The sequence below is a fragment of the Enhydra lutris genome, unplaced genomic scaffold (assembly GCF_002288905.1).
Source record: "Enhydra lutris kenyoni isolate GAN:26980312 unplaced genomic scaffold, ASM228890v2 scaffoldscaffold37, whole genome shotgun sequence".
NCBI classification, from domain to species: Eukaryota; Metazoa; Chordata; class Mammalia; order Carnivora; family Mustelidae; genus Enhydra; species Enhydra lutris.
The window spans coordinates 21,977,352-22,004,363 of NW_019154121.1; the positions used below are offsets into that span (position 1 = coordinate 21,977,352).

Genomic DNA, 27,012 nt, shown 5'->3' on the forward strand with positions numbered 1-27,012 from the left:
AAATAAAAAAAGAAGAACACTGGCCAAGTGTGGGACAATTTTAACCTCAAAAATATTACTAATCGCAGTGGATTAAAACATTATCTTATTCTGCTTAAGTGGCTGTAACAAATGGCCACAAACTGGGTAGCTTATAAACAATAGGAATTTATTTCTCACAGTTCTGGAGGCTAGCAATCCATGATCATGGATTGAGTTTTGGTGAAGTCCTTCCTCCTGGTTCAGAGCCGGTACCTTTTCTGTTCTCATGTGGCAGAAGGGATCTTTCTGTAGCCTCTTTTCTAAGGTACTAATCCCATTCATGAGGGCTACACCTTCATGACTTAAGCACTCAAAGTCCCCACCTTCTGAAACCATCATCCTTAGGTGTTAGGACTTCAACAAATGGATTTGGGGAAGGCACATACATTCAGAACATAGCATACATTAAATTTTAAAAGATAGTATGAGCCCATAGTAATACTAAAAATGGTGGGAGTGGCCAAAGGAAAGCTCTTCCTTACATCAGAATCCAGCTAATGAATGTGAAGGAATGACAGAAACACTATCATTTTGTAACCATTAATTTAGTAAAGTCAGGCAAGGATCAGTGGTCAATGCTAAAACCACTGGCTGAAAAGGTTGCTGGGGAACAAGATATTATAAAGTTTCAAATTATTACTCTACAGAGTATGAACTGATTACAAATGGAAAAATGTACCTTTACCACCATCTAACCCACATGATCAAACATAACCTCATCAGTAACTGGACAAACTGACTTTACATTGCCCCCAGATATGATACACTGAAGACACAACGACCTGGGAAACATTCATGCCAAAAATGATTAACTTGCATCTAATCGTGGTAGAAAAAAATCGGACAAATCTAAATTATAGACTGTTCTACAAAACGACTGGCCTAGACACTTCAAAAATACCCCTGTGATAAAAGAGGAAAAAATGGGGAGCAACTGAGTTCCTTGAGTATAATTTTATGATTTTGTCTGGCAGAAGGCTTTGTTTTAGTAGATACATGCTGCAGTGTTTAGGGTTCATGTAAGTATCAAGTGTTAAGTTACAATGTAACTTACTTTCAAATGATTCAGCAAAAATGTCATTGAAAAAGGGAGAGGTAGTGGGGTAGTGTGTATGCCAGAGAAAGACAAAGTAAATTTGGCAGAATGTTAACAATTGGTGAGTGCAGGCTGATGGTATACAAGCGCTTATTTTTTATGCAGGTTTGAAAATTTTCAAAATTTAAAAAAAGGAGAAGAGGTTCAACCTAGAAGCAGCTCAGCATAGGCCTTCTGTTGTCAACGAGGTTTACAGGGTGAATGGGAAAACAAAAGCAAAAGCAAACAAATCTAAGTGCTGAAAAGGTTAGGAATAGCTCAGCTCAGCTGTCTTTCCTTAAGTAGCATTACCCTGAGCACCAGACCCTCTGGTGTGTCAGTTCTACAACTTTCTGAGAACTATGTTCTACTTTGTACCTATTGCCTGTATTATATATAAAAGTAAACCACAAAACCAACAAAAGTTATAGAGGACATTTTGGGGACTTCAGGGAAATTTGAAGATAGACTATATACTAGATAATGTTATTGTACCAAAGATAATCTTATTTATGATAATGATATTGTAGTTTTGTAGGAGAATGTTCACGTTCTTGGGAAAGAAATGCTGAAATATGATATCTAACATTTACACTCAAAAGATTCAGGGGTGGGGGGAAGTGTGTGTGTGTGTGTGTGTGTGTGTGTGTGTGTGTTTAGAGAAGAAAATAAAGTAATTGTTATACTTGAAATTATTAGATTAAGGGTATAGGGGAGGGATACCTGGGTAGCTCAGAAAGCGTCTGCCTTTGGCTTGGGTTGTGCTGGGATCGAATCCTGAAGCAGGCTCCCAGCTTGGCAGGGAGCCTGGTTCTCCCTCTGCCCCTACCCCTGCTTATGCTTGCTCTCTATTTCTCTCTCTTTCTGACAAATAAATAAATAAAATCTTTAAAAAAAAAAAAGGGTGTAAGGGAATTTACTGTGCTATTCATATAGGTGTTGTATAGGTCATACGGTTTTCAAAATTAGAAGTTGGAGTAAAGTTTCCACATTTCCTTTAGTTGCCCTTGGGTAATTGGTTTGGCTTTCTCCCCCCACCCCCTTTTTATTTATTTATTTATTGGAGAAAAAGGGGGGAAGGGGCAGAGGGGGAGGGAGAGAGACAAGTGGACTCCACACTGAGTGCGGAGCCTGACTTGAGGCTCAAACTCAGAAACCTGAGATCATGACTTGAGCTGAAACCAAGAGTGGGATGCATAACAAACTGAGCCATCCAGGCACCCCAGTTTGGCTTTCTTTTAATTTTAAACTTGTTATATTTTCCTTCTTGATTCTTTTCACCCTAACAAAAGAATATATACATTAATCACCCATGTATGTTTACACATAGAAAAGTCTTCTCCTGTAAGACAATTATTACTTCAGGATAGAAATGAGCAAAGACAGTATGAGATAGTAAAAAAGTATGGGCTTTACAGTAGGACTCAGGTTCAAATCCTAGTCCAAAAATGATTAGTTGTGTGATCCTGGAAAAGCTGTATTTGACTACATACATAATAGTTGTTTAATGACTGGTAGAGTTTTGGGAGGAGGTAGTAGTATTTAGTATTATTTAACAATAGTATTTAGTATTGTTATTTTAAGGACACTAGTTGAAGACAATATATTTTCTTGATATTTCCATTATGTAATCATGATAAAATCTGCCATATATATATATTTTTTTTTAATATTTTTTTATTTTAAAGAGAGAGCACAAGTGGGAGGGGCAGGGAGAGGAAGAAAGAATCCCATGCAGACTCTGCACCAAGCCTGGAACTCGAAGTAGGGCTCAATTCCACAACCCCAAGATCACGACCCCAGCCAAAACCAAGAGCTGGACCCTCAACTGACTGTACCACCTAGACAAATCTTCCCCTTTTAAACTAATTAAAAAGGAATCAACGTGGGACACTTGGGTGGCTCAGTCAGTTAAACATCCAAGTCTTGGTTTTGGCTCAGGTGGTGATTTCAGGGATGGGGGCTTGAGCCCCACGCAGGGCTCCTTGCTCAGCACTGAGTCTGCTTGTTTTTCTCCCTTCCACTCTTCCTCCCCCCATGCCCCACTTCCCTTTCCTTCCCTCTGCTTGAGCTCTCTCTCTCTCTCAAATAAATAAATAAAATCTTAAAAACAAAAGGAATTACAATGTGATTCCTCAGAGGGAACTCGCAAAGAATAAAAAAGAAATGTTTAATAATATCTATAATGACAAATGCAGCAAACATTTATTGAGATCCCACTCTGCGGGCACTGTGCTAAAATGCATAACTCTTGCCATTAGGGAGTTTACCACTTAATGAGGGAAACAGATAAATACTCATTAAAATACAGGTGGGGGCACCTAGGTGGCTCAGTGGGTTAAGCCTCTGCCTTTGGCTCAGGTCAAGATCTCAGGGTCCTAGGATCGAGCCCCGCATCTGGCTTCGCAGGGAGCCTGCTTCTCCCCCCGCCCCCCTCTCTGCCTGCCTCTATGCCTACTTGTGATTTCTATCAAATAAATATATAAAATCTCAAAAAAAAATAAAATACAGGTGGACTATACAAAGTGCTATAGTAGAGGCACAAAGTATTACAGAAATAACAAGAAGAGAGCAGCTTGTTCTCACAAGGATTATCAAGAAGTGCTTCATAGAGGAAATAATACAAAGGCTAAGAATCGAAGGACATGTAAGATTTCATCAGGTATAAAGGGAAGCAGGTAATTTCAAGTAAATGAAATGGTTTTAGCAAAAGTACAAAGGAATGAAAGATCATGGTAAGTTTGTAAGGGAGTAAGTATTTGGTATGGAATGACTAGGTCTTCAGGTGTGTTATAAAATATAGGAGATGTGGATTGAAAGGAAATTTTAGAAGTGTATCACTATAAAAAATGAAGTATCTACTATGTAACAGGCACTGTGGTAGAAGCTTTACAAAGATGAACATATTTAATATTCAAAGCAACCCCCTGAAGTATATTATTTTCCAGGTCCCACCCCCAAGAGATTCTGATTGAGTCGGTTGGGAGAATGAGGGAGATAAAGAACATGCATTTTAAACAAGCACTCTAGGTGATTGTGATGCAAGAGATTCATGAATGACACTGAGAAATACTGACTGAGAGAAAAGAATGAATTTGCATGAAGGCAAGTGGCATACATTTAAAAAATTTATTCTTCCCAACCCATGCCATGCTCTTACATCAACCTATGAAAAACAGACAGTATTATTCTCCTTTTATAGACAATTAAACTGAGGCACAGAAAGGCTAAATAACTTGTTTAAGGTTTCCCAGCTAAAATGTGACAGTGCCGGGACTTACGAACCTAAATGTCTACTACATATCTCTATCTAGAAGCCCTAATATAAATTCAGGTTCAACATACACCATTTTCTCTACTCAGCCTTTGCTCTAAACACAAACACATTTATTCCTGCTCTGATATACCCAATCTCAATGAACAGCACCACCATGTACCCAGTTATCCATGCTAGAATTTTCCCTCGCCTGCTAAATCTAACAAATCGCCTTATCCTGTCAATTTCACCTTCTTAATAGTTTTCAACAGTCTCATTTCCACCCACACCACTACTGATTTAAAAATAACAGCTCCATCTATTGCCTACATCCCATCTAGCACAGTACTTTAATCCTTAGATCAGCCCTGTGAAGTAGGCTGTCTCCATTATGTCAATGAAGACTCCATGGCCTTTGAGTCCATGTCCGTCTGCCTCTATCTAGGTGAGCTATAGATCAACACCTCGGTTTTTCCTCTATCTCTCCCAGCTCTTATCCCAACTAGAACCTCTAGTCTTCTAGACTACCTCTTCTTGCTTATCCTACTGACAAATAAAACTCTATTTTTTTTTTGAAGATTTTATTTATTATTTGACAGAAAGAGAGGGAACACAAGAAGGGGGAAGGGGAAAGGGAGAAGCAGGCTTCCCGCAGAGCAGGAAGCCTGATACAGGGCTCAATCCCAGGACCCTGGAATCATGACTGGAGCTGAGGCAGATGCCCAACAACTGAGCCATCTAGGCACCCTGACAAATAAAACTTTAAAGATCAAAATTAAATTTATGGCAACCCTTTCCTATCTTCCTATTATCATCAATGGTACCTCCTCAGTTTTATAGGATTTTTTAGTTTTACAGTTTTTTATAGTCTCAGTTTTATAGTTTTTAAGCTTAAAGTTTATAAGAGGAATCATGATATAGTAGGAAGGAATGGGAAATAAAGCTAGAATGTGACCTGGGTTTGCTATTTGATTTCACATTTTTTTAGCTCTGTGTCTATGCAAGTTATATAACTTCTCTGTCCTTAATTTTCCTTAAATAAAGGATGAGGTTAATAGTAATATTAATTCATACAGTTCTATTTGGGAAAAGCACACTATATAGTGTTAAATCCATTTCTGAGGAGGAAGAAAATCTCTTCAATGTGGCACACTCATAAATTAGTACTCCAATATATCTTATAGCCATAATCTGGATAATCTTTGTCAGACATATCAGTCTCCTGCATAAATATCTCAAGTGACTATGCCTTGTCCACTGAATAAGGTATAAACTCAACACTGCAGACATCTGTGAACCATCCTACTGCCTACGTCTTACACTCTGGCTTCACTCTATAAAATAATCCAGTGGAGTCATTTGGTTCAAAAGCCTTATGTCAGGGCGCCTGGGTGGCTCAGTGGGTTAAAGCCTCTGCCTTCAGCTCGGGTCATGATCCCAGGGTCCTGGGATCGAGCCCCGCGTCGGGCTCTCTGCTCGGCAGGGAGCCTGCTTCCCTTCCTCTCTCTCTGCCTGCCTCTCTGCCTACTTGTGATCTCTGTCAAATAAATAAATAAAATCTTAAAAAAAAAGCCTTATGTCTTCTTATTCCTCAGCCTTCCCCCAGAGCTCATTCTGCCCCTTCTATATCTCAATCTTTTTAACCATCCAGTATATTCCTTTAAGATCAAGGTTAGTAGCTAACAAGCAACTAGATGCTTGGACGAAAATGATGAGAGCATGTGGTTCAAAACCAAGGCATGAACAGAGAGCATGTGCTGAAATTCTCTTCTTCCGTGGAGCTCAGTTATATAGGTTTGACTGTTTATTATGCAGATTTATGTAGGTGTGATTGTTTATAATGTGATAAACTATTACACTTGAGAAAAGTTTCTTTAAACAAAATGCCTACAAATGCTGGATAAAAATAAACATCCCTTGAAATGCTTAACTGAGCTTGCAAAGGAAAGGGAAATTCCCAGAGGCCAAAGTGAAGAGACAGTTGAAAATAAGAATGATCAACTGATATTGAAGTAACAACACTTGCCATTCTTTTTTTTTTTTTAAAGATTTTTATTTATTTATTTGACAGACAGAGATCACAAGTATGGAGAAAGGCAGGCAAAGAGAGAGAGGAGGAAGCAGCCTCCCTGCCGAGCAGAGAGCGGGGCTCGATCCCAGGACCCTGGGATCATGACCTGAGCTGAAGGCAGAGGCTTTAACCCACTGAGCCACCCAGGCGCCCCAAGCACTTGCCATTCTTACAGTCTTTTCTTTTTTTAATTTTTAATGAGAAATTTTATCATTGGAAGTGTCTGTCCTATAGAATGTGATACTCTAGAAGTATAAAATCATTTTGTTTACAAATTATATACATTTGGAGTTATAGTAAACTATTCATATGCTAAGGTTTTCAATATTCAACTATTTTTTCATTTGTGAACAGAGGTTTGTTTCAGGGGTACAGGTTTGTGATTCATCAGTCTTACACAAAACCCAGTGCTCACCACAACACATACCCTCCCCACTGTTCATCATCCAGCCACCCCAGCCCTCCTACTCCACCTCCACTCCAGCAACCCTCAATTTGTTTCCTGAGATTAAGAGTCTCTTATGGTTTGTCTCCCTCTCTGGTTTCATCTTGTTTCATTTTTAACTCTCTTCCCCTATGATCCTCTCTGCCTTGTTTCTTAAATTCTGCATATCAGGGAGATCATATGATAATTGTCTTTCTCCAACTGACTTATTTTACTCAGCATGATACCCTCTAGTTCCATCCACATTGTTGTAAATGGCAAGATTTCATATTTTTTGATGGTTGTGTAATATTCCATTATATATATACACACACACACACACACAATGGAATATTATTTATGTGTGTGTGTGTGTGTGTGTACCACGTCCTTTACTCATTCATCTCTTTTTTTTTTTAAGATTTTATTTATTTATTTGAATGACAGAGATCACAAGTAGGCAGAGAGGCAGGCAGAGAGAGAGGAGGAAGCAGGCTCCCCACTGAGCAAAGAGCCCAATGTGGGGCTCGATCCCAGGACCCTGGGAACATGACCTGAGCTGAAGGCAGAGGCTTTAACCCACTGAGCCACCCAGGCGCCCCGTACTCATTCATCTCTTGATGGACATCTGGACTCTTTCCATAGTTTGGGTATTGTGGACATCGCTGCTATAAACATGGGGTGCAGGTGCCCCTTAGGATCACGACATTTGTATCTTTGGGGGTAAATACCCAGTAGTGCAATTGCTGGATTATAGGGTAGCTCTATTTTCAACTTTTTGAGGAACCTCCATAGTGTTTTCCAGAGTGGCCACACCAGTTTGCATTCCCACTAACAGTTTAGGAAGGTTCCCCTTTCTCCTCATCCTTGCCAACATCTGTCATTTCCTGACTTGTTAATTTAAGAGACACTCTGAGACTAGGAGGTAAGCCTTAAGCAAGGCAGGACATTGGAAATGTGACACCCCTCCCAAATGGGCAGCGTGCCCTTCTTAAACCCATCTTCAATAAAAGAATTGGCCCAAAAAATCCAGGAAAAGGACAAAGAAAGCTCTCTGTCTCAGCCAGCTGGGGCTCTGTGTTGGGGGAAAATGTGTCCCCTGAGAATTTATAATCACAAACTTGCCTACACATTACTTTGGGGTTCAAATGTACACTATCAGCATGATCTGGGAAGCTCCCAGTCAGGAAATTAACTAATAATTGTCCCAGATTGAAAGTAATGTAGGATGCCATGAAGAAACAAATATAAGTCTTTGATAGGACAAATGTCAAAAAGGACATAGACCATTCGGGATTCCCAGAGATAAAAAATTATTGTCAACCTAGAACACCCAGAAAAATTAGAATTAATAAATGAGAACCTTTTCAGACAAAAAAAGTGGAGAGAGTTTATCAAAAGATCCTCACTAAAGGAATTTGCAAGGATAGCAATTAAAAAAAAAGAAAGAAAAGAAAGAAAGAAAGAAATCAATTTACAACTGATGCAAATTGCAAGAAGGGGTGATAAGCAAGGAAACTGGTATACATGTGGATAAATATAAGCAAACATTGATTGTAATGATTAAAAAACAAAGTATCTTAATTAAATAAGAAAATAAAATTTCTGCTTTTAAAGGAACTAAATTATTGGATAACAATAATGTATAAGATGGAAAGGAAGTGATGAGAGGAAAGCATACTAAGGTAAAGATAAAAATTAACTTTAGACCTTAAGGTGTTATTAGGATGAACTACATGCAATTCCTAAATTCAACTCTTTATCTAGAAAATACTGTTAATTTCATGTGGTTCAACCTAACATATCACGATTTTAAAGATAACTACTGAGAAAATAGAAATAAAAAGCACAGCTTACAAAAGAATAAGAAAAGTGGAATAACACCTCAATACAAAAAAAAGTGGACAAGAGGTGATACCATTAATATAAAAGTTTGAATATGAAGAACAATGCAAAAGGGTTGTGGCTACAGACAGATATTTGAAAAGTATAAAGGAAATTCAGGACACTGATAAGGGTACAGAGAAAGAGATCAAATTTCTAAGATTTTATTTTTAAAACTGGAATATGAGTACACAGGTCTATTATTCTTCACAATTCGCAATGAATTAAACTTATTATGTTTAATAACACAATTTTCAAAGCCATTAAGTTACAAAGACAAAAAAAAAAAAAAAAAGAACCCCTAATATGTAGTGTTTCCCAGTTTCTGTGGTGTAAACATTCCCACGATATTTAAGATACCAATGTGACATCACTGAATGCAGAGTTAATAAGAGATGTACAGTAGCACATATATACTATTTTCATCATACAGGTAACAGTGGATATAAATAATTTCTAAAGCATAGAATATAGTAAAATAATTAGGAATAATGAATTTTAAATATATTACATAGGTCTTAAATGATTCACTTGAGTAAATTTATATAATCTAGTTTTTAATAATGGCTCTGTCTAAAAACTGGCTTACAGAATTCCTGAAAATTTAACAATCAATTCTCACAAGCCAGTGAAAGCCATGACCAGCACACCACTGTGTAAGTATGAATCCAAAATAGTTTTGTTCGTTCGTTCTTCCTTCCTTCCTTTCTTTCCCTCTTTCTAAGGTTTTATTTATTTATTTATTTGAGAGAGAGAGAGAGAGAGAGAGAGAGAGAACAAGCAGGGGCAGTGGCAGGCAGAGGGAAAGGAAGAAGCAGTCTCCCTGCTGAGCAGAGAACCTAATTTGGGGCTTGATTCCAGGAACCCAGGATCATGACCTGAGCAAAAGGCAGACCCTTAACCAACTGAGGCCAGGTACCCCTGAAACCGTTATTTCTGAGTGATATCAGAGAAAATGTTGTGAAGAACCTCTGAAAATCCTTTTCTTCATAAAAGCAATGAGAATAATGGAAGAAGTATAAAAATAAACGTACTCTGTTGTGTGGAAGTTAACAAAGGTTTCCAGGAATTCGGGGTGTGTTGATTAAAAAAAAAAATCACTGAAAAGTGAGCTTTGCCTAATTTTAACTTGCCCTATTCCAGTCTACTCCATCCCCAGTTCTGTAGTAGCCTTGAAAAACAACAACCACAGTCACAGTGAAAACTACCTGTCTGGAAGTCACACAACATGGAATAATAGATCAAAACCCCCTCACACCTCCATTCCCAGAAAACTGTCATTATTTGACCAGTCTGATGGTTCTCTGGACAGCCCAACTTGTAGGCTGTCTTTATTTGATCTGACTTGGAGTTTGCCGCGTAAATCTCTTCCCCCACCGCCACCTCCAAAGAAGTTTGTCCCAAACTATTAGAGACAATTTTTTTTTTTAAGATTTTATTTATTTGTCAGAGAGAGATCACAAGTAGGCAGAGAGGCAAGCAGAGAGAGAGAGAGGGAGGAGGAAGCAGGCTCCCTGCCTAGCAGAGAGCCCTATGCGGAACTCGATCCCAGGACCCTGAGATCATGACCTGAGCTGAAGGCAGAAGCTTAACCCACTGAGCCACCCAGGCAGCCCCAGAGACAAATTTTTAAAAATGCAGTTGCTTGATGCATTAGACAATAGGGCAAACAAGAGGTCAACCAAAAAACTCAAAAGGGAAAATTGGGAAATAAGATATCCACAGAGGGCTTTGAAAAGCTCTGATATGAACCCTGGTATTGAAATGGCAATATACGTCCAGGATTGTGCTCATGCTCAGGAATAACATGACAAGGCCCTAAGGTCACCGCTCTGGCTGACCTACATACATACATAAGCAAGAAATAGGCAGAATTTTAAATAGCCCAAATTGCATACAGAGTCCCTTGGCAAACACTGGGAACACCTACTGGTTGCAGGCATACAAAGAAACCTCTGTCTAATCATTATTCTAGGAAACTGTATTCAAAGAACTAACGGAAAGTATGAGGACAATATCTTAAAAAATAGAGACTATCAATAGTTAGAAATTATTTTTTATTTATTTTTTTTAAAGATTTTATTTATTTATTTGACAGAGAGAGATCACAAGTAGACAGAGAAGCAGGCAGAGAGAGAGAGGGAAGCAGACTCCCTGCTGAGCAGAGAGCCCGATGTGGGGCTCGATCCCAGGACCCTGAGATCATGACCCGAGCTGAAGGCAGCGGCTTAACCCACTGAGCCACCCAGGCGCCCCTAGAAATTATTTTTTAAAGGATAAAATAGAAATGCTGGAGTTGAAAAGTACAGTACAGTAACCAAGTGACAATTTTAGTGACAATTTCACTAAAAAGGCTCAATAGTAGGTAAGAATCAGCAAAACTGAAAAATACACCAACTGAGACTAGCAATTTGAGAAAAAAGGGAAAGAGAAGAAAATGAACAAAGCCTCAGGCACCTGAGGGACTATCATTTAACATACAATATACTCATAATGGGTATTACAGGAGAGGAGAGACAGAGGGACAGAAAGGATATTTGAAGAATGACTGAAAATTCCCCAAATCTGATGAAAAACAATGTACACATCCACAAAGTTCAACATATTCCAAGTAGGATAAATTCAAAGTGATTCATGTGTAGACACATCACAGTGAAATTGTCAAAAGCAAAAGACAAAGAATTTTGAAAGCAGCAAGAGAGAAATGACTTGTCAAGTCAAGGAAACTTTAATAGTTGTTTCTCATTAGTAACCAATGAAGCCCAAAAAGTGGGATGACATATTCAAAGTGCTAAAAGAAAAAGAATTCTATTTTATTTTATTTTTTAAAAATATTTTATTTATTTATTTGACAGACAGAGATCACAAGTAGTCAGAGAGGCAGGCAGAGAGAGAGAGAGAGAGAGAGGAGGAAGCAGGCTCTCTCTCTCTGCTCTGCAGAGAGCCTGATGTGGGGCTTGATCCCTGGACCTTGGGATCATGGCCTGAGCCAAAGGCAGAGGCTTAACCCACTGAGCCACCCAGGCACCCCAAGAACAAGAATTTTAATCAAGAATTATATATCAAGTAAAATTATCTTTCAAAACTGAAGGATCAACTTCTATCACTACAGCATGAAGAGCTCCATGACCTGCTCCAAAATGAAAATTATTAAAAGAAACAAAGAAAAACTTAAAAAACCCACAAAAAAAAATTTTACACCCACCCCAATCAAAAAATTAAAAATTAAAAAATTTTATCCTAGGAACAAACAGCAAATGAAGAAACATCTCTTTGGGAAAATTTGTAAATATTTGGTAGGAAAGGTGAGTATTTGTGGTTTTTCAGAAAGACTGCAGCCTGACACCCCACCCCCACCCGCCCTGCAACCCTGCTCCTAGCTTAGTGAGGTGGACACTCCATTCCAGACTGCTATGGCCCAGAACACAGAATTGTTTCCCCTCTTAGCTACCAGCTGGAAGGCTTTGTTCCTGGGAAAAACAGGACTTAAGCATTTTTCATCCTGCCCCCAGCTGTCTGTGGCTGAGACTAAGTCCTAAGTGAATGTGGTCAAGAGCTAGGGGCTCTCTTCTTTTTTTTTTTTTTTTAAGATTTTGTTTATTTATTTGTCAGAGAGAGAGAGAGAGCAAGCACAGGCAGACAGAGTGGCAGGCAGAGGCAGAGGGAGAAGCAGGCTCCCTGCCGAGCACGGAGCCCGATGCGGGACTCAATCCCAGGACGCCGGGATCATGACCTGAGCCGAAGGCAGCTGCTTAACCAACTGAGCCACCCAGGCGTCCCTAGGGGCTCTCTTCTTTCACCCAACCTCTACCTTGGGTATGGCACAATGAGAATCCTGGAGGAAATATAACATAAGGGAAATGCAAGTTCAAACCACAATGAGATAACATTTCACAACCACCAAGATGATATATAATAAAAACAAAACAAACAATACCAAGTGTCAGTGAGGAGAGATTTAGAAAAATTGGAACCTTCATAATTCCTACAATCTAAAATGTAAAACAGTGCATTTGCTTTGGAAAAAAACTTGGCAGTTCCTCAAAGGATTAAATCTAGACTTGTCATATGACCAGCATTTCCAATCCTAGGTATATACCTAAGAGAACTGAATGATTCTATTCATAATAAAAGTCTAGAACAAGCACATCTATAGCAACAGAAAGTAGATTAGGGGAGCCTGGCTGGTTCAGTTGGAAGAGCATGCAACTCTTGATCTCAGGTTTTCAGTTTGAGCCTCACATTGGGTGTAGAGATTACTTAAAAAAATAAAATCTTAAAAAAAGAAAAGTAGATTAGTAGTTGCAGGAGTTGGGGGGAGAGAAGAAAGGGAAGAAAGGTGAGTAGCTGCTTATGGTTATGAGTTTTCCTTTTGAGGTGGTAAGTGTATTCTGGAATTAGCACTGGTAACTACTGCACAAGTTTATGCCAATAAAAAGTCCATTGAATTGCATACTTTAAAAGGGTGAGTTAGGGGCCCTTGAGTGGCTCAGTTAAATGCCTGCCTTCAGCTCAGGTCATGATCCTGGAGTCTCCGGAGGGAGCCTGCATGGGGCTACCTGCTCAGTGGAAAGTCTGCTTCTCCCTCTCCCTCTGTCCCTTCCCCTGCTTGTGCCTGTTTGCTCTCTGGCTCACTCACTCTCTCTCAAATAAATAAATAAAATCTTTGAAAAAAAATAATAGAGTGAGTTACTGGTATGTGCATTATATTGAGAGAGAGAGAGGAATAAAAGGAATAGTTACTCTTCACTTGGTCATTATGGCTTAGGACCTTTGAAATCACTTAGGCAGTGTTAACCAAACACTAACAGCTTACCTCAGTTCCTGTTTCTCTCCAATCCCAAGCCCGACTTCCCCCTGGCCACACTTTGCAGTCCTTATAGGTTTTAGCAGAGCCTTGTACTTTCATTTGCCCCCATGATAGGGAAGCAATTTCAGGGGAGGACATAAGGAACTTAAGTGAACTCTGAAATTAAAAGAAAAATATGTTATGAAGTAAGATTGAAACAACTCCAAAATATAGGAGCTATAGTATACACAAAAATGTCTTTTAGAATATACTACTATATACAAAATGCAGTAAACCCTGGTCCCCTATGAGTTAAGAAGCATCTTTGTCATTTTGTGGTTGTGACTTCTCTAGAGGTCTAAAAAGTAAAATATTAACTCTTGAGATCCTGAATCATTTAACTATGGAAACTAGATATTACATTACTTCTCAGACTCTGGAAGGAATTCTTGATATTTTGAGAGATAAAATTACAAGATTTACTTCAGCATGATGGAGTGAGGAGGTTGACACATCCTTTCTCCAAAAAGCAAGTATAAAGCTGGATAAACCTTTCAAAATAGTAACTTGATACTCTAGAAATAATAATAAAGGCATACTACAAGCTGAGAAGTCCTTCTTTATGAAAACCACTGAATTTTGGAGGACAGGCATGTTGTTCCTGCCTGGGATTACTGTCATGCCCTCAATCAGTTCAGCTGGCACAGAGGTTCAACTTGGTTAAGGCAGGATATGAAAATCAACAACACTCTCGTTGCTTTGGCCAGAGGAGGCTTGATTGATTTAGAGCCTTATATATTAAATTGGTGATCTCAGCGACAAACAAATATGGATGGCAGGTGGCTCTGCTTCATTGCTACTGTGGGCCTGTTTGGAGCAAGCGATGGATTTGCAGAGCAGGCAGGGATTTAACAGGAATTTCTCAGAGCTGACATAGCCCCTATTAGGGGACTTGATGAGCTTTCCACATATCCAGAGTGGACCAAATGCTGTGAATGTATGTATCAAGGGCAAAAACCAAGGAGGCTTAAATCATGCAAACACTCTAGCCCGTGGAGCCAACAGCACATGCAAAATTGAGAAGCAAGATGGCTCAAGAGGACTTAGAACAATGTAAAAGCCAGACAAGAAATGGAAACAGTCTGAACATTGCACGTACTCCTCAGTGCACACACTGACCCACCAGTAGAGAGTGAAAGTCTTTTTTTTTTTTTTAAGATTTTTTATTTATTTATTTGACAGAGAGAGAGAGAGAGAGAGAGATCACAAGTAGGTAGAGAGGCAGGCAGAGAGAGAGAGAGAGAGAGAGAGAGAGAGGAGGAAGCAGGCTCTCTGCTGAGCAGAGAGCCCGATGTGGGACTTGATCCCAGGACCCTGAGATCATGACCTGAGCCTAAGGCAGAGGCTTAACCCACTGAGCCACCCAGGCACCCGAGAGTGAAAGTCTTATTGGCTTAAGGTGTTTGATCACAATCTTTCTTTGACTGAACACTAAGTAATACAGACACAGAGGAGACCCCTAGGAAACCAAGTTTAAAAAAAAACAAGAATAGAAATTAAAGGGGTGCCTGGCTCATTTGGAAGAGCATGCGACTCTCGATCTCAGGGTCATAAGTTCAAGCCCCATGTTAGGTATAGAGAGTACTAAAAAATAGATGGGAAAAAAATGAATGAATGAATGAATGAATGAGTAAAATAATAATAATAAACTTAAAAAAAAGAATAAAAATTAAATACAAATCCTGGTGGCCACACATTGCGTGGGAGATAGAAATCACAGATTTAGTCTAGGCAAGTGACTAAGTACAAAGAATAACATGCAGGGGGGAGAAGACATATACAAATAACTAATTTTTTTTTTAAGATTTTATTTATTTATTTGACAGGCAGAGATCACAAGTAGGCAGAGAGGCAGGCAGAGAGAGAGGAGGAAACATGCTCCCCGCTGAGCAGAGAGCCCAATGTGGGGCTCCATCCCAGGACCCCAGGATCATGACCTGAGCCGAAGGCAGAGGCTTTAACCCATTGAGCCACCCAGGCGCCCCCAAATAACTAATTTTTTAAGATAATTTTTTTAATATGAATTAACTTTTAAAAAGTGGTATAAGGGAAGTATAAAGAATTGTTATGGGTACCGAGAAAGACCTGTGTTAGCCTTCTAAAGCTTCCATAACAAAATATGGCAGACTGAGCGGCTTAAAAAACAGAAATTTTCTCAGTCTGGAGGCTAGAAGTCCAAGATCAAGGTACCAGCAGGATATCTGGTGAGACCGCTCTTGCTGGCTTGCAGATGGATTCCTCCTTGCTTTTTTTTTTTTTTTTTAAACACATGGCATTTTTTCAGTGCATTAGCACTCTTGGTGTCTTTCTTGGTCTTTTGTTGGGGGCAGGTGAGGGGACGGTTTAAACTCCTAATTCAATCTTTTTTACTAGTTATAATTCTATCCAGATTTTCTTGAGTTTCAATAGTTTCTGTTGTTCTAGAAATTTGTTAATTTCTTTTAGATTATCTAACTGGTAGGCATACAGTTATTTATAATGTTCCTTTACAATCCTTTTTAAAATTACTATAGATAGTTATGTCTTCTTGTTCATATCAGATTTTAGTTACTTGACTTTTCTATTTTCATCTTGGCCTGTCTAGCTAAAGATGTGTCAAATTTGTGGTTATTTTCAAAGTATCAATTTTTGGATTTGTTGCTTTTCCCTATCTTTCTACTCTCTATTTCATTAATATCTATGCTTATCTTTATTATTTCCTTCCATTTATCTTGTGTTTATTTTGCTTTCTTCCAGTTTTTTAAAAAAGATTTTATATCTATTTGAGAGAGAGAGAGGAAGAGCAGGGAGGAGAGGGAGAAGCAGGCTCCCTGCTGAGCAGGGAGTTCAATGTGGAGCTCCATCACCAGACCCTGAGATCATGACCTGAGCTGAAGGCAGAGGCATAACCAACTGAGCCACCAGGCACACCAATGAATAAATCTCAAATAGAAAAAGTTAAAAAACAAAATGTGCTCTTTAGAGATTATTCTGGAGAGAATCACTGAGAACAGTTTTGTATATATTTTTCTAGAGTTTTATATAAAGCATTTTAGACTTTCCCATATTCTGGGTTTGTACCTTTCTTCTGCCTGGAACGCTGCTTCCCTAAATCTTCCTATGGCTCTCTGTCTGCCTCAGTTAAGTGTCCTCTCAAAAGTTGGGTCCCCAGAGGGTATTATGCTTAGCGAAATAAGTCAATCAGAGAAAGATAATTATCATATGATCTCCCTGATATGAGGACGTTGAGAGGCAACGTGGGAGGTTTGGGGGGGTAGGAAAGGAATAAATGAAATAAGATGGGATCGGGAGGGAGACAAACCATAAGAGACTCTTAATCTCACAAAACAAACTGAGGGTTGCTGGCGGGGAGGGGAGTAGGGAGAGGGGGGTTGGGTTATGGACATTGGGGAGGGTATGTGCTACGGTGAGTGCTGCAAAGTGTGTAAACCTGGCGATTCACAGACCTGTACCCCTGGGGCCAATAATACACTATATGTTAATAAAAAAAAATTAAAAAATTTAAAAAAATAGTTGGGTCCTCAGAGTGAACTTTCCTCACTGTCCTATCTAGAATAGCCTCCCCACATTACTCTTTAATCCACTGCACACTTTATTTTTCTTCAGAATGTTTACCGTGTGAAACTATATATTCTTTGCCAGTCTTCTCCATTTGACTGTAAGATCTGTGAGAGCAGGAATTCCTTCTGCTTTATTCACTATTGTATCCCCAGGAGCTAGAATGATGCTTGGTGCATACAAGAGGCACTTCTTGTATGTATGTTGAATGAATAAATTAGTTACTATTTTAGATAGAATACAGTACTTTCATGTAATTTTTACAAAAAGTTAATTTTTGTTTGCTAGACAGCTTCACAAATACACAAAAAGAGAGAAAATAATATGAGCCTTCAGGTCTTCGTCCAGCTTCAATAGTTACAGCTTTTTTCCATTCTTAAATTTTGATGCGTTTCCTTCCACTTTTGGGGGGTAGGGCAAATCTGAAGCAGCGTATCATTTCATTTGTGAATACTTAATTATCTACGTTTAGCAAATAAGGGCTTATTTTAGGACTTTAAAATAAACACGACAATCTTTAATAGCATATAATACCTGGTCCATGTTCAGTTTTCACTGATTGTCTTTTTTTTAAAGATTTATTTAGGGGTGCCTGGGTGGCTCTGTCATTAAGCATCTGCCTTTGGCTCAGGTCATCCCAGGGTCCTGAAACTGAGCCCTAGATTGGGCTCCCTACTCAGCAGAAAGCCTGCTTCTCCCTCTCCCACTCCCAGTTTTTGTTCTCTCTCTCACTGTGTCTCTCTGTCAAATAAATAAATAAAATCTTACTTTTTATTTCTATTTTTCTATTTCTATTTTTATCTTATATTCATTTAAAAATATTTATTTATTTTTAGAGAGAGAGCACGTGTGTGCGTGCGTGTGTGCAGACACTTAACCGACTGACCACCCAGGTGCCTCACTTTTTTTCAGTTTTTTGAAGATGGAAAGTTATGCTATCTTTTTTAATACAAGTCTTCTTTTAAAATATAAGTATTTACATACAGGCGCATATTTCTCTTTAAGGAGTGCTTTAGGTGCATCCCCTACATTTTAATATTTTATGTTTCAGTTTTATCTATCTTAAAGTATTTTCTAATTTTCCTTGAGATTTCTTCTTTGAACCACTGATTATTTGGGTGTGTGTCACTTAGTATCCACATATAAATGAATCTTCCAAATTTTCTTCTGTTTTTCATTCTGGTCTAACTCCATGTTTAGAGAACATATTTGGTATAATTTCGACACTTTTAAATGTGTTGAGACTTCTTTTTTATGCCCTAGCACACGGTTTATCTTGGAGAATTTTCCATGTGCACTTGAGAAAAATGCGTATTCACTTGTTGTCCAGTGTCCATAGGTGTGTGTTGGGTCTAGTTATTGTATAGTATAGTTCAAGCTTTTGTTGTTGTTGGCATTCTTCTTAGTTTTCCTAGATGACCATCATTGAAGTCTCCAAAAATTATTGCTGAATTCTCTATTTTCCTTTCAATTCTGTCAGGTTTTGCTTCATGTGTATTAGGGCCTTGATGCATTGACTCCTTGTGTTTTTTTGAAGATCTTATTTATTTATTTGAGAGAGAGAGCGAGAGCACGTACAAGTGGGGAGGGGAGGGAGAAGCGGGTTCCCTGCTTATGTGGGGCTCCATCCCAGGACCCTGATCATGATGCGAGCTGAGCTGAAGGCAGCTGCTTAACTGAGTGAGCCACCCAGTTAAGCACCCCCTCCTTGTGGTTTTGATAAACTCTAGCTTTAGGAATGAAGCACTGACCTTTATATCTCTAGCTGTAGGAGTGAAGCACTGACCTAGGCTAATGCATTGAGTATTCAATTTCACTTTCTACACTGGTCACACTGGCTGAATGGTTGAATACATGAGCTGAGACGTACCAATCAGTGTCAGTTTGGGGACTTTTTGGGGGAAATTCTGAAATACTGAGGCTGGGATGGATAGAATATAGAAGGGTACCCTAAAACTGTCAGTACCAAAAGGGAAATCAGTCTGAAAATTCAGCCCATGCAGAGGAAGGTAACAGAGAGAGACATACTAGGAGAGTTACCACCTGATCAGACCATACCTCAAGCATGAGCTACCATACCATTGGTCTTTTCATTATGTAAGGTAATAAATTTCCTTTATTGTTTAAGCCTGTTTATCCTTCACTTGCAACTTAAAGATTTTTTTTTTTAAAGATTTTGTTTGTTTATTGGACAGAGAGAGATCACAAGTAGGCAGAGAGGCAGGCAGAGAGAGAGAGAGGAGGAAGCAGGCTCCCCACCAAGGAAAGAGCCCGATGTGGGGCTCGATCCCAGGATCCTGGGATCATGACCTGAGCCGAAGGCAGAGGCTTTAACCCTCTGAGCCACCCAGGCGCCCCGCAACTTAAAGATTTTGACACAACTTAATGACTCACCAATTTAATGATATCCAAATGTCACCTTTTTTTTTTTTTTTTTAACTGATTTGTGTGAGAGAGAGTGAGAGAGTGCATGAGAGAGCAAGCACGAGGGGCCGGTACGGGAAGGGCAGAGGCAGAGGGAGAAGCAGGCCTCCTGAAGCAGGGACCCCAACGTGAGGCTGGATCCCAGGACTCCAGGATCATGACCTGAGTCAAAGACAGATGCTTAATTGACTGAGTCACCCAGGCACCCCCTCCCCACCAAATGTCATCTTAATAGTATTGAAGAAATACTTTTGCAATGTGGTTCTGCTCGGCACTCGGAGAACTGATGTGTGATATACCATAAAATTCCACTGAATGAAAAATATACAATAACTACTGTAGTCATGCTTAGATGTCATCTAGGAGTATGGAGTTAAAACAGAAATTTTACCCAATAATATGTTTCTTTTGTCATAATCAACTGATAAAGATCTGATTTGTTCATTCATCTAGGCATTCATTTATTCATTTTCCTCCACATGTAAAGCTAAGGGAATGTGTTTCAAACTCTTTGCCTATATCACAGCAACAAATACACATCATTATATCATAACACACACACCTAAAAACATACATATTTCGTATGTATTTCTTGCAATATATTTATTATAATTTTCCTTATTTTGTGATACACTATATTCTGTACTATTTTTTTAGCACTGTTCTATTTTTATTTTTTCATTTTTAATATAATTTTGGTCTTGATCCACCAAATTGATTTTATTTTATTTTATTTTATTTTTATTTTTTTTTAAAGACTTTATTTATTTATTTGATAGAGAGAGAGCACAAGCAGGCAGAGAGGCAGGCAGGGGCAGAGAGAGAAGCAGGCTCCCCACTGAGCAAGGAGCCCGATGCGGGGCTCGATCCCAGGACCCCGAGACCATGACCCGAGCCGAAGGCAGCGGCCCAACCCACTGAGCCACCCAGGCGCCCCCACCAAATTGATTTTAAAACCAACTAATGGGTCATGACCCATAGTTTAAAAAGCATTACTGCAGGCTAAGGCTATATTAAAAAAAAAAAAAATAGAGGGCAGCATGTGCACTGACTACATCAAAATGGGAATGGAATTCTAGAATAGGGTCTGCTGTGTCTGTACTGAATGGACAATTGCTGGGAGTTGTTAGAAAGAAACTGGGGTAGCCAGTGTGCCACGTGTGCCACGGATTACTTAGGAGGCTCCCTCAAGGCAGGAGTTCTTCTGCAATTATAATGTAAGTACAGTATCTTAATATTTTAACAGCCAGTATAACCTTTCTAGTCCACATTAGTGAATATTAGTCTTTGCTGTACAAGATACCAAACTGCATAATGTGATCCCTGCCCTCAATTATCTAATAGTAAAGTTAAAACATGTACACACATAGCAACAATATGAGGTATAATACATTTTAATATCAGCAGTTTCCTACATAAATTTTTGTAGAAAAAAATCTTTATTCCACCAGAGAAATTAGTCTCAGCCATTCTTTTAAGACAAAAGAATAGACTAACGCATAACTCTTTAAAAAAAGATGGTGAGACACTTCTAAAAGTGCTTTCTTCAATGAGTAGAATTCTGCCACGACCCAGAATTTGGTTATCATTAGGAAAAGAAAAAAAAGGCTGGTTTAAATCTTGTTTATATTACAACTTCCTTTTCCTTTTGTATATTTTCTTATTAAACTATCTTGAAGGACACAGATTCCTATTTCTGTTGACACTTAACAGCTTTTTCTCTACATATAACATGTACACACACACCCATCTAGATGTATTAACTCTTTAAAAAGTGAATTCTAGGGGCGCCTGGGTGGCTCAGTTGGTTGAGTATCTTGACTTGGATTTCAACTCAGGTCAAGATCTGAGGATCTGGAGATGGAGCCCCCTGTTGTTGGGATCCCTGCTCGGCGGGGAGTCTGCTTCTCTCCTTTTCTCTCTTCCTCTGCCCCTCCCTTGTTATCACATGTGCTCTTTCTCTCTCAAATAATAAATGTGGGGGGGAAGGTGAACTTTAAACACAGTGATGTAAATTTGCTCATGACTGATTAGGAATTCCCCACATTGGCTTCACAACTAAATCCAATTCCCTCAATATACATTTACCAGGCTTACAGTATTTGTTAAAAAATGTATGTAGCAAATGCAAAGATAGTATGTCCTGGAGACAGAAATAGGTATTAGTTACTCTGTTGCAAGGCAGATTTATCAATGCAATTTGAGATAATTGAGGGATAAGCCATTAAATTTTAAAAGTGAAGCACAGTTACATTCTGCTAATTGCACAAATATTGTTTAGAATTTAAGGAGTTTGATAAATGGGGGCGCCTGGGTGGCTCAGTCAGTTAAGCGTCTGCCTTTAGCTCAGGTGGTGATCCCGGGGTGCTGGGACAGAGCCCCATATGAGGATCCCTGCTCAGCAGGGAGCTTGCTTCTCCCTCTCCCTCTGCCTGCTCCTCCCCCTCCCTCTGCCTGCTCCTCCCACTGCTTGTACTCTTTCTGTCAAATAAATAAATTAAAAAAAAAAAAAAGACTTTTGACAAATGTATAAACTTGGCAACCAAGATATAGAAAGTATCCAGAAAGTTGCCTTCTGTACCTTTCTAGTAGCTCTTTCAAAGTTCAAAAGAAACTGCTAATTTGATTTCTATTCCTGTAGATTAGTTAGACCATCATATTGCTGGGATTGTATAGTACCTATTTTTTGTGTCTGTCTTCTTTCACTCAACAGGCTTTGAGATTCACTCATGTTGTAGTATCAAGTGTATATTAGTATGAAGAGTAGCCTGTTGCAAGAATCAATCACAATTTATTCATCCAGTCTTCTGTTGACAAACATTTAGGTTATTTTAGACTCTTTAGTATTTTGAATAAACTAGCTATTCACTTTGAATGAACAAGTTTTCTTTTTTCCCTAATAGGATGAGAAATATGAACCATCTTCAGAAATCTCTTATTCATAAAGTTAGATTGAGTGTAGGTAATTTAATGCTTGTTTGATTCATGGCAGTAGCAATAAAATAATTACAGATGTTTTTTTAAGGCTACTCTATCTTTATATTCTAGTCTGATGTATATAACTCAGTCACTTAATGACATAAACTGGGATTAGACTCTTGTAACCCTCAGCTTCTCTGGGTCCAGAAAGGCAAAAAGAGGTGTTATAATGAGTGTTTGTTTATTTTCTTTTCAAGAACAGACTCACTGAAAGTTATGATCTAAATCTTGTAGTAAAACATTTCTTACCTTTTGGGTAGATATAACTTTCTGATGCCCAAGGACTTTGTTCCCATGCCAGTTTGGATTAGAAAAGGGAGAAACTCTAATCTTACTTATCAGTTTCTCTTTGAAACTGTGTGTGTGAGGATTGAGAAAAGAAAACTATAGTATAAGGCTTTCTTTTAGTATGTTATTTTACAACCCATGGGAGAATAGGAGGTGAAGAGCTGGAATAGCTCAAAGTGAAACCTAGAAAGGAAGGGGTGGAGGTAAGGGTTATAAAATGATATAATTAAAACTTAATTAGGTTGAAATTTCTTTCTATCAAAGTTCCTTCACAAATTCCTTTCTCTGCTTCACAAAGATGTAATTTCATTTATAATTGTATATCTGTCCTTTATTTAAGGTCAAATAAATAACAATCTTATCAAGATTTTCTGTATCCTTCTGCAAAACTGTTATTAAGGATGTGTTCTAGGTCAGATTTTTCTTAAACTGGGGTCTTCAGGTCCCCAGGTCTAGAGATACATACTTAGCAGTCTGAGAGTTCTACCAATGTTTTAATTTAGACTTGTGTTTAAGCAGTGTTGCTTAAAACAGTATTTTACTACACATTAAATGAAAACTTGTCTTTTGCTATGATAACTCACAATCATAGACATTTTCCTAAAGTAAGGCTTTACTTTCTTTTTTATTGTGGGAAAATAGATATAATCTTTTTTTTTAATAATTTTTTTAAAAAAAATATTTTATTTATTTATTTGTCAGAGAGAGAGAGGGACAGAGAGAGCACAAGCAAGGGGACAGGCAGGCAGAGGGAGAAGCAGGCTCCCCACTGAGCAAGGAGCCAAATGCGGGACTCTAACCCAGGACCCTGGGATCATGACCTGAGCTGAAGGCAGACACTCAACCGACTGAGTCACCTGGGCTTCCCTAAAATTTACTCTTTTAACCATTTTTAAGTGTATAGTTAATTGGCATCAAGTACATTCACATTGTTATGTTGACTTTAATTTCTCACAGTAGTATCTCTTAAAATGGAATTTTCAAGAGTGTTGGAAAAATTCAAAAAAATTCTTTCCCTTTAAAAAGAGTTTGTGGGGTGGGCGCCTGGGTGGCTCAGCTGGTTGGGCCACTGGTTTCAGCTCGGGTCATGATCCTGGAGTCCCAGGATCGAGTCCCGAGTCCCGCATTGGGCTCTCAGCTCTGCGGGGAGTCTGCTTCTCCCTCTGACCTTCTCCCCTCTCATGTTCTCTCTCACTCTTTCTCTTTCTCAAATAAATAAATAAATAAAATCTTAAAAAAAAAAAAAAAAAGAGTTTGTGGGGTGCCTGCGTGGCTCCATCAGTTAAGTGCCTGCCTTTGGCTCAGGTCATGATCTCTGAGTCCTGGGATTGAGCCCCTTGTCTGGATCCCTGCTCAGCAGGGAATCTGCTTCTCCCTCTCCCTCTGCCACTACCCCTGCTTGTGCTCCCATGTGCACGCTCTCTCTGTGCCAAATAAATAAATAAAATATTTAAAAAAATAAAAAAGTTTGTATATTACTCAGGATTAGGAGTCAGTATTCTAGGTTATAAATTCCACTCACGATATGGATTCTTTCTCTTTTTTAAAATTTCTATTTTGAGAGAGAGAGACAGAGAAAGAGTGCACACCTGAGCAGGGAGGGGCAGAGGGCGAAAGAGCAAGAGAATCCTAAGCACGCTCCAGGTTCAGTACAGAGCCCAAAGGGGGACTCAATTCCAGTGACCCTGAAATCAAGAGTTGGAGGTTTAACCAACTGAGCCACCCAGGCACCTTTAGATTTTTTTCTCTCTTGATAAAAATGATTATTTTTTTCTTTAGCTAACAAGAATGATATAGACCATTATGTTTCTTTCCTGAAATACAGAACAAAATTCAATAATTGTAAGCATTTTCTCTGTTCCAAATATAGTTATTTGCCTATACTGTATATTTTACCTTTGATAATCACAAATTTTCTGATTTTACATGGGTTATAACATACCTTGTTTCAAATTCTTTTTAAGTAGTTTTAAAAAATTTTAAAAGATTTTTTAAAAATTCTGAAATTTAAAAAAAATTTTTAAAATTTTAGCTTAAAAATTTTTAAAAAGATTTTATTTATTTATTTGACAGAGGGAGACACAGTGATAGAGGGAACACAAGCAGGGGGAGTGGCAGAGGGAGAAGCAGGCTTCCCGCTGAGCAGGGGGCCCAATGCAGGGTTGGATCTCAATACACTCGGAACATGACCTGAGCTAAAGGCAGATGCTTAATGACTGAGCCACCCAGGCTTCCCTTTAAATTTTTTTTTAAGATTTAATTTATTTATTTGACAGAGAGAGAGAGGGAGAGAGAAAGAGAGCACAAGTAGGGGGAGGAGCAGAAGGAGAAGCAGCAGGAGCCAGCTCCATTCCAGGACCCCAAGATCTTAACCTGAGCTGAAGGCAGGCGCTTAACTGAGCCACCCAGGAGCCCCTAACATTTTTTTTTTTTTTAAAGTAGTTTTCAAGCCCAGCATGGGGCCCAAGGATAGGCTTGAACTCTCCATCCTGAGATCAAGACTTGAGCTGATATCAAGAGTGGGATGCTTAATTGACTGAAACACCCAGACTCCCCAGTACTATGTAAGTTTAAAATGCACGATGAAAATTCTGGCTCAGGGGCCCCTGGGTGGCTAGGTGGGTTAAAGCCTCTGCCTTCGGCGGGGGTCATGATCTCAGGGTCCTGGGATAGGGCCACATTGGGCTCTCTGCTCGGTGGGGAGCCTGCTTCCCCCCCAACCCCCCCCCCCCGCCTGCCTCTGCCTACTTGTGATCTCTGTCTGTCAAATAAATAAATAAAATCTTAAAAAAAAAAGAAAATTCTGGTTCAAAGTAATAGACTATATAAATCATAGGCGAATTCAATCTAAATTTCAGAAATTCTTTTATTCAGTAATAGCAACTAACGTTTTAAAAATAGTTGCAGTGAATGTGCCTGGGCATTGTGCTAATCAATTACCCGGAATAGCTAGTAAAACTCTATGATGTACGTACTGGTATCACCCCCATTTCACAGTTTCCAAGAAATGAAGAATCTTCTGCAATGGCCTGAAGCATTTTTTTTTTTTTAAAGACTTTATTTGACAGAGAGGGATCACAAGTAGGCAGAGAGGCAGGCAGAGAGAGAGGAGGAAGCAGGCTCCCCAAGGAGCAGAGAGCCCGATGTGGGGCTCGATCCCAGGACCGTGGGATCATGACCTGAGCCGAAGGCAGAGGCTTTAACCCAGGGAGCCACCCAGGCGCCCCCTGAAGCACTTTTGTTAGGACTCACGTACGGCTGACTTCCAAAGCTCAGACTTCTAACCATAGTGCACCTTGAATCCCATACTTTGCATGATTGATGGTTTTCTGAGATTCTTTGTGGTGCTCACTTCTGGCCCCAACGAAGTCGAACCCTGTTTTCTAACAATTGTTTTACTCTTCCACCAAGTCGCTTATTCTGTCAGTCCTTTTAGTGGAGTCCTAGCCCACCCTCTGACCCTGGTCCCCCTAAAAAGTCTCGTCCCATGAGATCCTCGTGCCTCAAGAGTCCCTTCCCCTCCCACCTTGGCAACCACAGCAGGACCCTGTACCCTCATACCTTCGTCTGCCTTAAGAGTTGGTCCCTTCAGACCATGATCTCCTACCAGGGCCCCAACTCCTCAGACAGGTGATACTAGCAGAGCCATTCCCTCGGGCTCTCGCCCCCCAGAGTCCTCAGACTCTGTTTTCCAGCACGGCTGAGATTCTTGTACCCAGAAGACAGCAATACCCCTCACAAAGCTTCGCAGGCACTTCTCCCTACAAAGGTCCTATCCCAACCCCTAAGTAAAGGGCACTTCTCTACCTTTCCCTTTCCAAACTTCTCCCAGAATAATGCGGGGTTTTTTTCCCTATTCTTCCCTTTTTCTGCTTCTTATTCAGGCTCCCCAACTTCCCCCACCATCTGGTGGCCGGGTTTCAGTTCCCGGAGCTCCCCCAAAACTTACCCAACGTCCTCTCTTCAGGAGAGTTGCGATCCCAAGCCGCTCCGCGCTTTACCTCTCACCTTGGTTAGCTCGGGGCCTCTCACTAGACTCTCGCTCCACTCGCCCCGCCCTGAAAGCGCCTTTCAGCCAGTCTTCGCCCGAAGCCCCGCCCCCTCCAAACCTATTGGCCACCACTCGAAAAAGTCCCGCCTCTTCAGCTTCCAGTCCTCCTCCCTGTCCCGCTTCCCTTGTTTT

At 39.6% G+C, this 27,012-nt stretch overlaps 1 protein-coding gene across 2 annotated transcripts in view; it reads right to left on the reverse strand.

Moving 5' to 3' along the window:
- LOC111154471 (adipogenesis associated Mth938 domain containing) overlaps positions 1-26,872 on the reverse strand; it is a 41,405-nt gene extending 14,533 nt beyond the window's left edge. For both annotated transcript variants that reach the window (XR_002641092.1, XM_022514082.1), the window contains exons 1-2: positions 26,779-26,872; positions 13,548-13,697 (exon numbers count right to left, since the gene is read on the reverse strand). Coding sequence is in view for 1 of the 2 variants with exons in the window: in XM_022514082.1 (XP_022369790.1) it covers positions 13,548-13,679 (132 nt within the window). In the remaining variant the exon portion in view is untranslated. The remainder of the gene's footprint in view (positions 1-13,547; positions 13,698-26,778) is intronic.
- Between the last annotated feature and the right edge of the window lie 140 nt (positions 26,873-27,012).